This window comes from Littorina saxatilis, linkage group LG17 (assembly GCF_037325665.1).
Source record: "Littorina saxatilis isolate snail1 linkage group LG17, US_GU_Lsax_2.0, whole genome shotgun sequence".
Taxonomy (NCBI): Eukaryota; Metazoa; Mollusca; class Gastropoda; order Littorinimorpha; family Littorinidae; genus Littorina; species Littorina saxatilis.
The window spans coordinates 54,154,670-54,170,881 of record NC_090261.1 but is presented as its reverse complement, the minus strand read 5'-3'; the positions used below and the strand labels follow the sequence as shown (position 1 = coordinate 54,170,881).

General features: G+C 41.1%; 1 protein-coding gene across 2 annotated transcripts; it reads right to left on the bottom strand.

Annotated features, from left to right (window-relative positions):
- Positions 1–10,568: 10,568 nt before the first annotated feature.
- LOC138953068 (uncharacterized) lies at positions 10,569–14,735 on the bottom strand. 2 transcript variants are annotated; one of them, XM_070324842.1, is made up of 5 exons: positions 14,619–14,735; positions 13,998–14,228; positions 13,258–13,548; positions 12,764–12,901; positions 10,569–11,079 (listed from the first exon to the last, which is right to left on the bottom strand). In XM_070324842.1, the coding sequence occupies exons 2-5, from the start codon at positions 14,224–14,226 to the stop codon at positions 10,799–10,801; spliced, it is 939 nt and encodes a 312-aa protein (XP_070180943.1). In that variant the 5' UTR covers positions 14,227–14,228; positions 14,619–14,735; the 3' UTR covers positions 10,569–10,798. The 2 variants fall into 2 exon arrangements, with proteins under 2 accessions (XP_070180943.1, XP_070180944.1); XM_070324843.1 differs by lacking the exon at positions 14,619–14,735 and having other exon boundaries at positions 13,998–14,450.
- Between the last annotated feature and the right edge of the window lie 1,477 nt (positions 14,736–16,212).

Sequence of the window (16,212 nt, the reverse complement as noted above, 5' to 3'; positions counted from 1 at the left end):
AGAACGCTGCTGCCAGGCTGACGTTGAGGAAGACGAAGCGAGACCACATCACCCCCCTACTTCGCTCCTTGCACTGGCTCCCTGTCAACACCCGAATCTCCTACAAACTGTCCACTCTGGTCTACAAGTGTCTCAACGACTCTGCTCCCGAGTACCTTCAATCCTCCCTGGACCTGTACACCCAGCCCTCCGACCGTCCCCTTCGTTCTGCTGCTGACCCACTCCGCCTTCACATAGTTGTTTTTGTGTTAAGAAAAATGCGATGTGGTGCCAAAAGACAAATTGCAGTATTTATGTACAATGAAAATGGACATTAAAATAGTCTGATCTTAATTTATCTTATTGTCATAGTACCGGTTATTCCATTCATTCAAAACAAGACGGAATGGGTACACGATGGCGGGAGAGGAAGTGTGTCTGCCTATGTGTGTGTGTGTGTGTGTGTGTGTGTGTGTGTGTGTGTGTGTGTGTGTGTGTGTGTGTGTGTGTGTGTGTGTGTAGATCAATTCCGGCGAAACTACTAAAAACTTCATGAACATTTACATACACATTCTTTTAAATGATATTCCCAGATCTTTTTTTTCTTGATCTCGATAAATGTATTTCGAAAACTGGCTCCGCCCATACAAACCTTCGTCGTGAAAACCGCTAGTGTAACGAACGCATCTCCGTCTTCGCTCTGTGGTTTTGGCAAAGAGGTTTGTGCGTATTAATAAAAACATACTTTCATATTTGTTGTGCCCCTAATTGATCTGAGCGATTGAAAGAGCTGGCACCCTATCAACTAGTAACTGTAGGGTAATTTGAAACAGTACCCCTTTTCTGCTGTGACACAGCGGCCGCCCGCGAAGCTATGCTAACGGGAACACCCGGATCAGTTATTCTGCTTAAAGGTCAGCAGCCCTGTGCAGCTATAATTGGTTCTTTCATCGACACGACGAGGCTGATTGGTTCTTTCATCGACACAACGACCACCGTCCCGCAAAAACTCTCCATTGCCACCGCAAAGCGTGAGTGAGAAAGGTGACCCATTGACCTCGCGCAAATTGTGACGTATATATTAACGAGATTTAAATCAAGACGTTGGCCTAAACATCAATTGAAAACGTCTTGAAAACTGTTGACAGGTTTTATCTCCAGTTTGGTTCCAGGGAGGAATGTGATTTTGTCCGACGACCGTGTGTACCATACTTCCAGGCGACTCAACACATTTCAAAAGCTGAATCGACGCACCGGAGGTACACGTGTATATATGACACATTCTTTTCTTTTCTTTATTTGGTGTTTAACGTCGTTTTCAACCGTTCAAGGTTATATCGCGACGGGGAAAGGGGGGAGATGGTATAGAGCCACTTGTTAATTGTTTCTTGTTCACAAAAGCACTAATCAAAAAATTGCTCCAAGGGCTTGCAACGTAGTACAATATATGACCTTACTGGGAGAATGCAAGTTTCCAGTACAAAGGACTTAACATTTCTTACATACTGCTTGACTAAAATCTTTTCAAACATTGACTATATTCTATACAAGAAACACTTAACAAGGGTAAAAGGAGAAACAGAATCCGTTAGTCGCCTCTTACGACATGTTGGGGAGCATCGGGTAAATTCGTCCCCCTAACCCGCGGGGGGAGTATGACACATGCAAACACACAGACTGACAAACATGCAAACAAAACGAACAGACAGAGTGAAACCTATACAACCCTGATCATGAATATACGGGTGTGTAACAAAGGAGTAGGATACTTCGATCGACCGGCGCTTTGAAGTTCACAGCCTGCCTGTAGTAAACCAGGCCCATACATTATTGCGACAAATGTAACAACCCAATGTAACGTATTCAATGGTGCATTGTTCAATGTTGCAATGTGACGAATTCAATGATACAATGTGACGAATTCAATGGTGCCATGTGACGTTATCAATGGTGCAATGTGACGTATTTTAATGGAACAATGTGACGTAGTCAACAGTGAAATATGACTTAACCCATGACCCGCCTCATGGTCTCTGTTAGCTGACGAGGTGAATACGCTGCATAATCCATGGTTACCAGAGAATATTCTATGGTTACCGTAGCATTTTACCAGTTTGTTTGCAAGAATAATATAATTCATCAGAAAAAAAGGTTAGTCGCCTTTCTAAAAAGTATTTATTAGAAACACCGTCATTGTTAAAAAAAAAAAAATAGAAGTGACGAAAATAAAATGCAATTCAAACGATACATGTATGTGATCGACAAGAAGAAGAAGAAACGATACATGTACACTTGCTCAACTAGGAAAACAATGTAATATTATGTTTTACCAAGCAATTACAAAATAAAACTCAAAAACAGATTATTTTTGAGAAAAATGAAAACCAAAAACCAAGGGGTAACACTCTGTTTGTCGAAGCTGATCGCGAACGTTTACAGTCACTCGGCTTACTTCAAGTCATTCTAAGACAATCTCGCTAGTTTAAGTACTGCTGACAAGTTTCGGCATTTGTTCACTATCCAAACTGTGCCGTTGAAGCACTACCATTACACGTAGCAGTTAATATTCAATCCCCAGTAAGGTAATACATTGTACTATGTTGCAAGCCCCTGGAGCAATTTTTTTATTAGTGCTTTTGTGATTGTGAACAAGAAACAATTGACAAGTGGCTCTATCCCATCTCCCCCCTTTCCCCGTCGCGATATAACCTTCGTGGTTGAAAACGACGTTAAACACCAAATAAAGAAAGAAATATTCAATCTAAAAGCGTCACCGGCACTCAGCCTCGGGTCAAAGGTCACTGTGTAGTGTTCAATGCGAGTCAATCTCGGACAATCTAATCGTGGATCAATTTTAGCAGCAGAGTCATTATCTAACTTAGTGTTTTTTTGACAAGAGAAAACTATAAATGAAAATGGTAGACATTCTGTTTTATCATTTTGATGTTGTTGAACTTCAGTAGTTCATGCGGGGAAAAGAACTATAGCTTCGCGCATGAATATATGTTATTGTTATGCGGAAGGTCTCGTCGAGAAAAAAAATGGCCAGAGCAGATTTGTGTTGCGAAAGTTAGTGTTTTTGATGAAAACGTCGTGGTCAAGGAATAAACAGCTTACACGCCTCGTCTTGAATAGCTTGTATATTTTCCCTCGGGTAGATGTTCATGTATTGTCTAGCCAGGGGCTCGGGAATACCTGACAATCGACCCTTGGGAAAATATGCAACCTATTCAGAACTCGGGGTGTGTAACCTATATGTATTCGATGGTGCAATGTGACGTATTCTATTCTGCAATATGACGTATCGTGTGTCAGCAGACTTGCGGCCAGAATACACGCGGTCCAGGATGAAGAAGTCAAAAATTGGTTCCGAGGAGTTTGATGAAGAGTTTGCCAACTGTTGGAATGAGGCTGTTAAGAAGGCTTGGTAAGTGCTGTGTCGAGTTATATTGGCTCACAGGAGTCTGTGTTGTGAGAGGTCTCATTACAGGGAAAATGAATCCGATTTTCATAAGTATACTTTACACGTATACGTACACGTACGTTCACAGTGAAATTTGAACGAAAAACAGCTGAAAATACAAATTAGGAATCCAAATACTTACCAAGCAGGTGTTGTAGTTTTTTTGTTTTTTTTCATATATCAATCCCCCCAAAAATGTGTATCCACTTACGACTGTCGCTTGGCTGCTTTAAATCCAGAGGGAGGGAACTGCTCCAGGAACAGTTAGCTCTCCAAAACCTACCAACCAACCCGTTACAGTAAATCTGATGAGATCAGGGTCTGCTAATTGTTCATTCAATCGCTGTTTTAAACCCAAAGGGAGAGAGGTTCTTCAGGAACAGTTAGCCCTCCAAAACCTACCAACCAACCCGTTACAGTAAATCTGATGAGATCAGGGTCTGCTTGTTCATTCAATCGCTGTTTTAAACCTGAAGGGAGAGAGGTTCTTCAGGAACAGTTAAATCTCTCCAAAACCTACCAACAAACCCGTTACAGTAACTCTGATGAGATCAGGGTCTGCTTGTTCATTCAATCGCTGTTTTAAACCCAAAGGGAGAGAGGTTCTTCAGGAACAGTTAGCCCTCCACAACCTACCAATCAACCCGTTACAGTAAATCTGATGAGATTTAGGGTCTGCTTGTTCATTCAATCGCTGTTTTAAACCCAAAGGGAGAGAGGTTCTTCAGGAACAGTTAGCTCTCCAAAACCTACCAACCAACCCGTTACAGTAAAACTGATGAGGTCATAGTCTGTTTATTCACTCATTCGCTGCGATGTTGCCTGCCAGTCAAGACTCAAGACTCAAGATACACATACACACACACACACACACACACACACACACACACACACACACACACACACACACACACACACACACATACATACAAACACACAAACACACACACACACACACACACACACACACACACACTTGTGCAATGAGCACTAAAGCACATCTTAAATGGATACCAAATAAAGCCTTTTTAAAAGCGAAAACCGTCACCTTTTTTGAACGTGAGGGTGGGAGGGGGGGTATACCTGTGTGTGTGTGTGTGTGTGTGTGTGTGTGTGTGTGTGTGTGTGTGTGTGTGTGTGTGTGTGTGCTTGTACAAAACAAAACAAAAACAGTGCAACCTCGCAAGAGCGTCTCATTACTAAAAACTGATAACACATTTACGTACCATTACATACCAAAATCATTCTTGTTTTACAAAGAAATAGTCATAGTCAACTAAGTGAACAAATTATTTGACATTATGTAGGTCACAGTTTCTTGCATTCGACTGTTGACTGTTGATTGACTCAAAAGAAAAACAATAGGAAATGATGGGTGAATGTATGAAATCATCAAAGAAAATTAACAACAGTACCAAACAAAAAGCCAACTATTTCCTAATAAATCCACAGTAGGCGTAGCAGTTTTACAATGTCAAAAGTTGTTTGCCAACACCTGAATCTGAAGCACACACACAGATAATACACACACATACACACACGCACACACATAACCCCACACACGCACACATACACACACACACACGCACACACACGCACATACATAACACACACACGCACACACACACACACACGCACACACATACACACGCACACACATACACACACACACGCACACACATAGGCCTACACACACACACACACACACGCACGCACATACACACACACGCACGTACACACACGGATAAATAATAACTCCACAACTGCCATATGACCCGGCGTGTATGGGTTTCTGTCAGTTTTGTCAGATATTTTGTTCTGTTGTAGGTTAGTCAGTTGACGTAACAGGAATTGGTTACCCTAAGTTCAGGGTAACTAATTCCTGTTACGTCAAACTAACCTACAACAAAACAAAATATCTGACAAAACTGACAGAAACCCATACACGCCGCTGCATATAATATACAAGCAAAAATACGCAATGAACCAGTGTACAAAACATTATCCAATAAATCGACATTATGAATACAACAATAAAAGACATGTAGATAGTTTTACGTCTCTTTGCTCATCTGATCAACCAAATAAGAATTTAAACTACACTCAGTCAGGATGTAAAACACACAATAAGAGTAGGGCAAAAAAAAAAATAGGTCTGTTTACGGTAACCCGACCGACCCTATTTTTTTCGCGCGACCCTAGACTTTTTTTGGCATTTGGGGAAAAAAACCAAAAAAAACCCGTAAAAATATGGTTTTTTTGGGGGAAAAAAAAAACAAAAAAAATCCCGACCTACCGACCCTATTGTTTTGGCCTATGTTACCGTAAACAGACCTTTTTTTTTCTTTGGCCTAGTCGTGACACTAATTTAAGAAATGAACACAATCATGCACCTCACCAAACCATTCCATTTTTCAAAACAAAACAAAATTCTTGTCTCTCTAGCAAAGCCAACGATCCAACGTTTTCAGCGCAGAACCAATTTTGTCCTAAAACCATTAACAATGTTACAAACACAACATCCTATTGCTTCGATGAATACGCAAAACGAAACAAAAAGTATCCCCCCAAAATATGAGCGCCACTTCTCATATCAAGTAAACAGTCAGAATAATAACAGAAACCATTTTCTAAGAATTCATCATAACAAATCTGCATTCATGGTTTAAAAATCACGCCATGCCAGCAAACGTCATTATATCCCCTATTAGTATATCCCCTATCAAGTGCCATTGAAGAAAAGGAAGTTCTTCAGCCTACCATTGGCCACATTACAGAAAGTACCTAATTTTGAATTCAGATGACCCATATTGAACAAACTGTACAAGGATGAGTGCATTGCTGTTATTTTAGCCAAAATCTCAACACAGTGTGAAAACGTATGCATGTTCCATGTTTTCACAAAAAGACTGTTCTGACCTTGATTTGTTGTTCCAAACTTACAAAATGACATTTTTTGCGTTGATCTCAGGTTTTAAAAGCAGACGCCGTTTCTTATGCGCATTAGTTTCGCGCAGGCGCCACACTGACTTTGGAAAAAAACTCGATTTGACAACACAGCTGTTGAAACAGATTTTTATTAATTCATTCGTATGCAACAAAAAGAAATTTGAGTTTTTTAATCTTGAACAAGGCTTCTTATGAAGAAGACTATAACATAACATCAACGGAAAACTAGAAACAACTGAAGAACTAGGATGTAACAAGGGGAGAAGAAGAGAACAGCTAATCCGAACAACGCGAGCAGACGACAGTATGTTTTCATTTTGGGTGAATGGCATTTATACTTGTCTCGTCATGAAGCGAATTTTTCAACCTCAGTTATAAACGACTGCATGAATGTTAGTACCATGGGTCGATCATCAATACTTCAGAGGGGAAGTGGGGTATTCAGTGTGAAGTTACGAGGTAAGAAAAGCTGAATGCGAAAGTTTGTCTCAGTCGGCAACTGAGCTCACACAGGCACACACAAACGGCTGTTCCATAAAATATGTTTCACCCCCCTGTTTGAACTACATCTTTCGACTTTAGGCATTTTGTGGTGTTTAGGGACAGAAAATAATTGGTTTAGTCCTCTTTCATGGGGAAGTTAGCAGAAAAGGGTATGCTATCGACATTTGTAAAGCTAAAAAACATTGCCGAGTAGAATTTCAAGTTGTCAGTGTATGCTGCTGTCGATTGAAACATCGTGTGGTACAGATGGGTAAACTGGAACCATGCGTCTTTGTTATTGCCGATATGCTTTTGGATATCAGCAAAAACTGACCAACTCCCGTAGCGTTATGCTTTGATGATCGGAATACGGATGTGTGAGACCATCCAATCACAGCCCCCGAATTCCCCCACGTGTCTATCAGAATAGCTATATACGTTAATATTGTTGTAACTTTGTCAAAATGATATCCACAAGTCAAACATTTTCCACACGAGTGTGCCTGAGAAATTCTCATTCACAGGGTTAACATTTGTTGTTCCATCAATACACGCAAGCAGAAAGCTAAGCTTGTACAAATGTCTCCAAAACTTATGTTTAAAATTTGCCCGAGGAACGTCTCAAGTCTAAATTTGCATCATTTACAAAAAGTAGACTGGTAAAGAAGTTTACATACATGTAACAACATACAGGAAGAATACATGTTCATAGAAAACACCTTTGTACACGTAATATTTGAAATGGAAGCAATTATCTATATATATATACGACTTGTGTCTGTGTGTCTGCCTGTGTGTCTGTGTGTCTGTCTGTCTGTGTATGTGTGTATTCGCCATGCACGGCCAAAGTTCTCGATGGATCTGCTTCAAATTTGGTGTCCACATTCAGATACACCCCGGACAAAATCTGGTCGATGAGATATTTCAATACGTGCTCTCAGCGCGCAGCGCAAACCGATTTTGGTTTTTTTTTCGTACCATAACTCTTCCTTATCTTCTCCATGTTTTCAGCGTTTACCTCCCTTCCTTCGTATGGTGCACTATAGTATGAGGGGGCATCTTCGGATATTCCCGGCGTTCTGTTACTATTTTTAGAAGGTCACCGCAGTGTCCAGAACGTAAATTGGACCCGTAAATTATCCTCACTGTAAAAGTGCAAAGGTCGAATCAATTTATAGCCACGCGAAAAATACACTGTCATCTATCTCTCTATATATACGGCTTCTCTGTGTTTGTGTGTGTGTGTGTGTGTGTGTGTGTGTGTGTGTGTGTGTATGTGTGTGTGTGTGTGTGTGTGTGTGTGTGTCTCTCTATGTAGGCAACACCTGTGGATTGTTCAGTTCTGTTTGTGATGTGGTCTGGCGGCTTTTGTGTATTTGTATGTACTGGCCTTCCTTTGAGAAGCCATAACAGTTCAAAAGGGCTTAGAGATAAGCTCTAAATTGCTTAATCCTGTTTGAGTGGAGTTCGCCTCCAAAGGTGATTAACACGGTTACATTCGTCGACAAGGATGGGACTCGATATGGTCAGGAATGGCATTATGGCCACTGAATCATTTTCGTGCTGTTCCCATTCCACGAATCTGGGAGGGACCTAAGCTTGGCGGGTCCATTGTTCGGACCCGGCGAAGCCGGCGTACGGCTGTAAGTACTTCTTCCCGGCGAAGCCGGCTACCCGGCGAAGCGGGTATTCATCTAGTAAATAATATACCTACTACTGCAGCATCAAAAACGCTCAAAAAAGGAGAACTTCCTACTTATTGACCTGAATTCAGCCAAATAGTTACCTTGACCTTTTCAAAGAGGTATCACTCAGCAGAATTAATCGGATTTAACCGAAAGACAAACACTGAAGCAAAAGACTGCATCATTCAAAGCCCATTCTGTCCGGTGTAACACGAAATTTTTACTCCACGAAAAATTAACTCCGGAATAAATATTTCGTACGAAATTCTTACTCCGAGTACACTTTTCGTACGAGAAAAGAACTCCCCCAGGCACGAAAAAATTACTCCCTCCACGAAATTTTACACCCCATTTTTATATTTAGTCAAGTTTTGACTAAATATTTTAACATCGAGGGGGAATCGAAACGAGGGTCGTGGTGTATGTGCGTGTGTCTGTGTGTGTGTCTGTGTGTGTGTGTAGAGCGATTCAGACAAAACTACTGGACCGATCTTTATGAAATTTGACATGAGAGTTCCTGGGTATGAAATCCCCGAACATTTTTTTCATTTTTTTGATAAATGTCTTTGATGACGTCATATCCGGCTTTTCGTGAAAGTTGAGGCGGCACTGTCACGCCCTCATTTTTCAACCAAATTGGTTCAAATTTTGGTCAAGTAATCTTCGACGAAGCCCGGGGTTCGGTATTGCATTTCAGCTTGGTGGCTTAAAAATTAATTAATGACTTTGGTCATTAAAAATCGGAAAATTGTAAAAAAAAATAAAAATTTATAAAACGATCCAAATTTACGTTTATCTTATTCTCCATCATTTGCTGATTCCAAAAACATATAAATATGTTATATTCGGATTAAAAACAAGCTCTGAAAATTAAATATATAAAAATTATTATCAAAATTAAATTGTCGAAATCAATTTAAAAACCCTTTCATCTTATTCCTTGTCGGTTCCTGATTCCAAAAACATATAGATATGATATGTTTGGATTAAAAACACGCTCAGAAAGTTAAAACAAAGAGAGGTACAGAAAAGCGTGCTATCCTTCTTAGCGCAACTACTACCCCGCTCTTCTTGTCAATTTCACTGCCTTTGCCATGAGCGGTGGCCTGACGATGCTACGAGTAAAATGGCATTGCGTTTCATTCTGTGAGTTCGACAGCTACTTGACTAAATATTGTATTTTCGCCTTACGCGACTTGTTTTTACTTCCAGTAAAAAAAACTCGTACGCAAAAATGGGATGCGGGCGAAGGGATAATGCCAATAAGTGATCTCGCGCACACGAATGTCGCGCTACCCTCCTTCCACCCCTTCCACCACCAAGACTAACAGGGGACACGGGAGTAAAAATTTTCGTACACGTGGCATGGGAAGTTAAATTGCTCGTGTTTGGGTGAAGTAATTTATTCGTTATTTATTCGTCAGGGGAGTAACATTTTTGTACGACATGTTTTCTCGGAACTCACCTGTCGTGGGGAGTAATTTTCTCGTGCAATGGGGAGTGCTTTTTTAGTAAAGGGAGTAACTTTTACTCCGGAGTAAAAATCTCGTGGGAGTAATTTTCTCGTGTTACACCGGGCCCACGTGAACGATGTGGCTTACCATCTTAGATCTGACCAGACGTTTAGATGGGATAAAACAGACAGACAGACAGACAGAGAGACAGACACACTCATACACGCACGCACGCATGCACGCACGCACGCACACCACACACACACACACATACATACACACGCACGCACGCACGCACGTACGCACGCACAAACACACACACACACACACACACACAAACACACACACACACACACACACACACACACACACACACACACACACACACATAATAGAAAAAACACACACACCACGACGACATACTGACGCACGCACGCACGCACGCACGCACGCACCCATTTTAAACAAACTTTGGAATGAGCAAACACTCACAAACGGTATGACAAGAGGACAGTGTTCCAATGAGTGAACAGACAGAGACAGAGAAGTTTCTGTTTTTATTCTTTTCATGTTCATAAAAGTAGTTGTTCCATCATCCATTTTTTGTTGTACAGTTAGTCTTCTCTTCGAACATGTTTAAGTCGACTTTTTGACGTTCATAAAAGTAAACATTGCAGAAAAATACATTCCTTTTGTTTTCTGTCGTTTTTATGGAACGTAAACATTCTTCTTGTTTCTGGTTTTAGAATGCCTCGTAGCTTGCTTGAGACTCAAGCATTTCAAGCCTATTTACATGTCCTCTGATAGTAGACGTAGGCAGAATCTTGTTTCCAGTTATCTGGTTTATCATGGCGAGAGACAGAAGACGCTTTGCATAGAAATAATGAATATTTGTTATAATAGTTGACAGAAGGACAGATAACAGACGAATTCAGACAGAAATCTAGACACTGAGATGTAGACTTCAACTTTGCGATGAAACCGGATAGTTTTGACAAGGTGAAGCCATCAATCATGAAGCCATCATAGGCCTGAAAGGTGTCTTGAAGGTCCGCGTTTGAGCAATCTGTACCACACACATTTGTAATGTTCTTAAAATTATATTCTACCATGCCCCCCTCACCTCTCTAATTCATCTATGTGCTCATTAATTCACAGTCTGCAAGGTGAGACTGCGCACTGAAAGCGAAAATATCTTGTTTCTTTTAATAAATGCGAACAGTCAACCAAATTAAAGCAGCTTCACCTCACTCTTATGTCACTCGATCACGTAACCTCATCTCAAAGTCACCACCATTTCCATTCGTCTCATCTGACTTCGTCTCGTCCCATTTTGTCCCCCCCCCCCTCCCCGCCCCCGCTCTGTCTCATATTGTCCCATTACACCTCGTCGCATCTACTGTCATTTTATCTCATCTCACTTCGTCTCACTCGTCCTACGCTTTCCGTCATTGTTGAAAGCTTTAATATCTTATGACGCTTCATTTGATCTCACTTTACAACATCTCATCTCATGCTCATCATCAAAATCCTTTTACTATCACATCTTAGCTCACCTCATCATTCTACTCTCTCTTCTTCGCATCTCATTCTATACTCGCTATCACATTTTTATCTCATCTCACCTCATCCTTTGTGTCTCATCACACCTCACTTTTCATCATACATGTATCTCAGTTCACTGCTTATCATCTCTTTATATCACACATCAGGTCACCTGATACTAATTTATTGACCCAATCTCACTTCATCACGTCACAATACCGGCACGGTTGGCCTAGTGGTAAGGCGTCCGCCCCGTGATCGGGAGGTCGTGGGTTCGAACCCCGGCCGGGTCATATCTAAGACTTTAAAATTAGCAATCTAGTGGCTGCTCCGCCTGGCGTCTGGCATTCTGGGGTTAGTGCTAGGACTGGTTGGTCCGGTGTCAGAATAATGTGACTGGGTGAGACATGAAGCCTGTGCTGCGACTTCTGTCTTGTGTGTGGCGCACGTTATATGTCAAAGCAGCACCGCCCTGATATGGCCCTTTGTGGTCGGCTGGGCGTTAAGCAAAAAAAAAAAAAAAAAAAAAAAAAATCACATCACATTACATAATCTCATGACATTACATCTCTGCTCTCCTCATCTGATCGGAGTTGGTCTCAACCTAACTAATTTAATCTCGTCTCACTACAGCATACCCCTAAATGCTCCTCAAATAATCTGATTGCAACAGACCTATATTCATTCATCTCGTCTTACTTCAAGTCATCTTAGGTCATCTACCTCACCTCATTTCATCTCATCTCATATCGATATCGTCTTATGTCATCAATTTCATCGAAACCTCAGTCTCATACCTCAGTTACAACAATCTCATCTCACTTCATTTATCTCATCTTAGGTCACCTACCTCTGCTCACCTCACCCCATTTCGTCTCATTTCATCATATCTTATCTTGCCTTTATCATCTCAGCTCACCATCATCATCTCACTTTGTCTTATCTCACTCGAACACATCTCGTATCTTATTTGAGCTTACCACATCTTCCTTCAATCTAAAAGCCCATCCCATTCCACCAACCAAACCTTTCTCCTTTGTTGCTACGTAAGCAAAATAGCACGAAGGTAATCAATCTGTCTGTCTGTCTGTCTGTCTGTCTGTCTGTCTGTCTGTCTGCCTGTCTGTGTGTCTGTGTATCTGTCTGTGTGTCTGTCTGTCTGCCTAACTGTCTGTCTATCTCTGTCTCTCTTTCTCAATACTCACTGTAGAGACAGTGTCCGGTTGACAGTGAGTAGAAGTAGCCCGGTGTACACATGCATTGCTTGTTGAAACACTCGCTGTTGGCCCGCATGTTTTGGCACTGTTTGTGGTCGACACACGCACTGCTCAGCCATGTGGTTCCTTTTTAACAAACACATTACAATTGATAACTCTTCTCTGCACTACTCACATACACACACATACACACACACACACACACACACACACACACACACACACACACACACACACACACACACACACACACTCACACACACACACACACACACACACACACACACACACACACCCACACACACACACATACACACACACACACACCCGCACACACACACACCGTGGCACACACACACGCATACACACACGCACGCACGCACGCACGCACGCACGCACACACACACACACACACACTCAAACACATACACACACACACCTATATACTCTCTTTCTTGCTCGCTTTCGATATAATGTTATACCTCCTGTTGTGGTGTATATTTGGTCATTCTGAGTGGTGAAGTCTTGGTCTTTTTCAGTTGTGAAGTCTTGGTCATTCTCAGCGGATACATCTTCTTCATTCGCAGTCGAGAAGTCTTGGTAATTCTCAGTGATTTTGGTGGTATCAGGTTTAGAAGTTGTGGTCAAGGATTGGTGCTGGGTGGTCAAACTGGACACTGAGGTTCTGGTCTGCAGCACGTATAGTACAGCGCCTTCTGACCATTGTCCTTCTTCCGTGCTTTGACCGCTGTGACCACGACATTCCTGTTTACCTGCAGAAATTGATGAGTATACGTTTTCCTTCATCTGGTTATTAATACATGTAATCATCGTCTTCGAGAATATCCGTGGGCACCGTATGCACTCATTCTATTTGACTTTCATGGATGAAAGGGAAGAGAAGATATTCTATTTTCTATTATCCTTCTTCTCTATCTACTTATTTCTGTTTATATTCATCTTCTTTATGCAGTCAAATGGATTAATTGCAAATCGGTTATTCTCGTGCAACGGTTCGTTTGAAGTTCAATTAGCAAATGTCCAGTGTTTCCGTGTGTTTTTCTCAAATTTAAACTTCAAATTAATTTGATCTATGCTTATAAGAAAAAAATGCTGTCAAATCGTCAAAAGGCTATCCTAAGTTTGGAATGACAACCTTTCTCTTTTCTCGCCTCAATACGTCACCAGGGGTATTTGCACCAGATTTGATTTGTTTCCATACCTTTTGTATTTTCGGAGACAGTAAATCGGACGCAGGAAGGATCGTTTAGGCAGATGATTCCACACGATATCCTTGACTGACAGACGGTCGTCCACAGAAGATGTTCTGTGAAGATGTGATTTGAATCCGCCAGTTCGCGTATCCCGACAGCCCCTCTCCACTGACATGCGCAATGAGCCAAGCAAAAGGACAGCAGTACGACGAGGCACGGCCATTTGGTGATGAACATTTCTGTTATTTTTTTTAAAGAAAGAACAATTGTGTGACCGTTGTTGTTGAAGTAAATAGAAGATATTTCTGTGAACAAGCAGATTTAATCAAGTGTACAAATATACTAATGAATGACATACGATGAAACAAATGCACAGCTGTTAAATTTGCATCACATTTTCACTTTACAAAACACTGTTGAAAAAATTCCAGTTAGTTGACAAGTCACCCCTGAAAGTCAACACACAAAAGTATAAAATAGTATCCAGAGAAACCTTCCAGGTAACAGCAACAACTAATGACATTGGAAAGTCTGAAATAGAATGTAAATGAACTTCACTCAATGAGAGAAATGAATCACGCTTTATGAAAGACACAGACAACAATGAACTACAATTCACAAGACCGTACCTTTTCCACATCCGACGGCTGGCAGAATTCACAGTCGACAAAAGAGAAATTTCAGATAGGAGAGATGTCATGTGTGGATTAAAGATCCTAACATCCAACCATAAATGACCTAATAATCGTGTGGCGTACACACAGATTTTGATCGTAATATCATGGCGTTAAAATTGATTAACCCTGTGAAAACAATGTGATTCGCGGTTTTACCCATGAAGATACCCGCTGAAATATATGTCAACGTTTGTCCGGAAAGTGTGTGTGCTTTTTTTCAGGTTTTACGGGTTCAGCCGACGCTTGTTAATGCACACGCCTTTCAGTTGCAAGGTGAACCCCGGGGGACCGTCAACCAGCTTAATGGCCATTTGAACAAAAGTTGTTGACTTTTCTCAAAAATCACTGACCCGCTATGCTTCCGCTCAAGAGAAAAAAGTGCACGTACTCCATAGATAAAATCATTCGAGACAGAAACATCGAGCAATATGCGATGGTATCGTTTAGAGCAGAGAAAAACAAGTCGCGTAAGGCGAAAATACAATATTTAGTCAAGTAGCTGTCGAACTCACAGAATGAAACTGAACGCAACGCAACGCAGCAAGACCGTATACTCGTAGCATCGTCACTCCACCGCCCGTGGCAAAGGCAGTGCCCGTGGAATTGACAAGAAGAGCGGGGTATTCGTTGCGCTGAGAAGGATAGCACGCTTTTCTGTACCTCTCTTCGTTTTAACTTTCTGAGCGTGTTTTTAATCCAAACATATTATATCTATATGTTTTTGGAATCAGGAACCAACAAGGAATAAGATGAAAGTGTTTTTAAATTGATTTCGAAAAAAAAAATTGATAATAATTTTTATATATTTAATTTTCAGAGCTTGTTTTTAATCCAAATATAACATATGTATATGTTTTTGGAATCAGCAAATGATGGAGAATAAGATAAACGTAAATTTGGATCGTTTTATAAATTTTTATTTTTTTTTACAATTTTCAGATTTTTAATGACCAAAGTCATTAATTAATTTTTAAGCCACCAAGCTGAAATGCAATACCGAAGTCCGGGCTTCGTCGAAGATTACTTGACCAAAATTTCAACCAATTTGGTTGAAAAATGAGGGCGTGACAGTGCCGCCTCAACTTTCACGAAAAGCCGGATATGACGTCATCAAAGACATTTATCAAAAAAATGAAAAAAACGTTCGGGGATTTCATATCCAGGAACTCTCATGTCAAATTTAATAAAGATCGGTCCAGTAGTTTAGTCTGAATCGCTCTACACACACACACACACACACACACACACAGACACACAGACACACAGACAAACAGACACACAGACACACAGACACACGCACATACACCACGACCCTCGTTTCGATTCCCCCTCGATGTTAAAATATTTAGTCAAAACTTGACTAAATATAAAAAGGGGGTTTAGAATCAAGCATTCTTGTAAAAATCATCGCGCTTCCGGTCGTCAAGAGGGAATGAACGGAAGTTCTGTCACGCCAACCCCATCCTTCCGACACACACACACACACACATACACACACACCACACACGCACGCACGCACGCACGCACGAACACCACACACACACAC

What these genes read in the sequence shown, in the direction of transcription:
- LOC138953068 (XM_070324842.1), bottom strand. Translation starts at nt 14,226, where the DNA reads ATGTTCATCACCAAATGGCCGTGCCTCGTCGTACTGCTGTCCTTTTGC. An exon ending in AATATACACCACAACAGGAG is followed by an intron (nt 12,902 to 13,257) that starts GTATAACATTAT and finishes TTTGTTAAAAAG; the next exon opens with GAACCACATGGCTGAGCAGT. An exon ending in AACCGGACACTGTCTCTACA is followed by an intron (nt 11,080 to 12,763) that starts GTGAGTATTGAG and finishes TGTGTGGTACAG; the next exon opens with ATTGCTCAAACGCGGACCTT.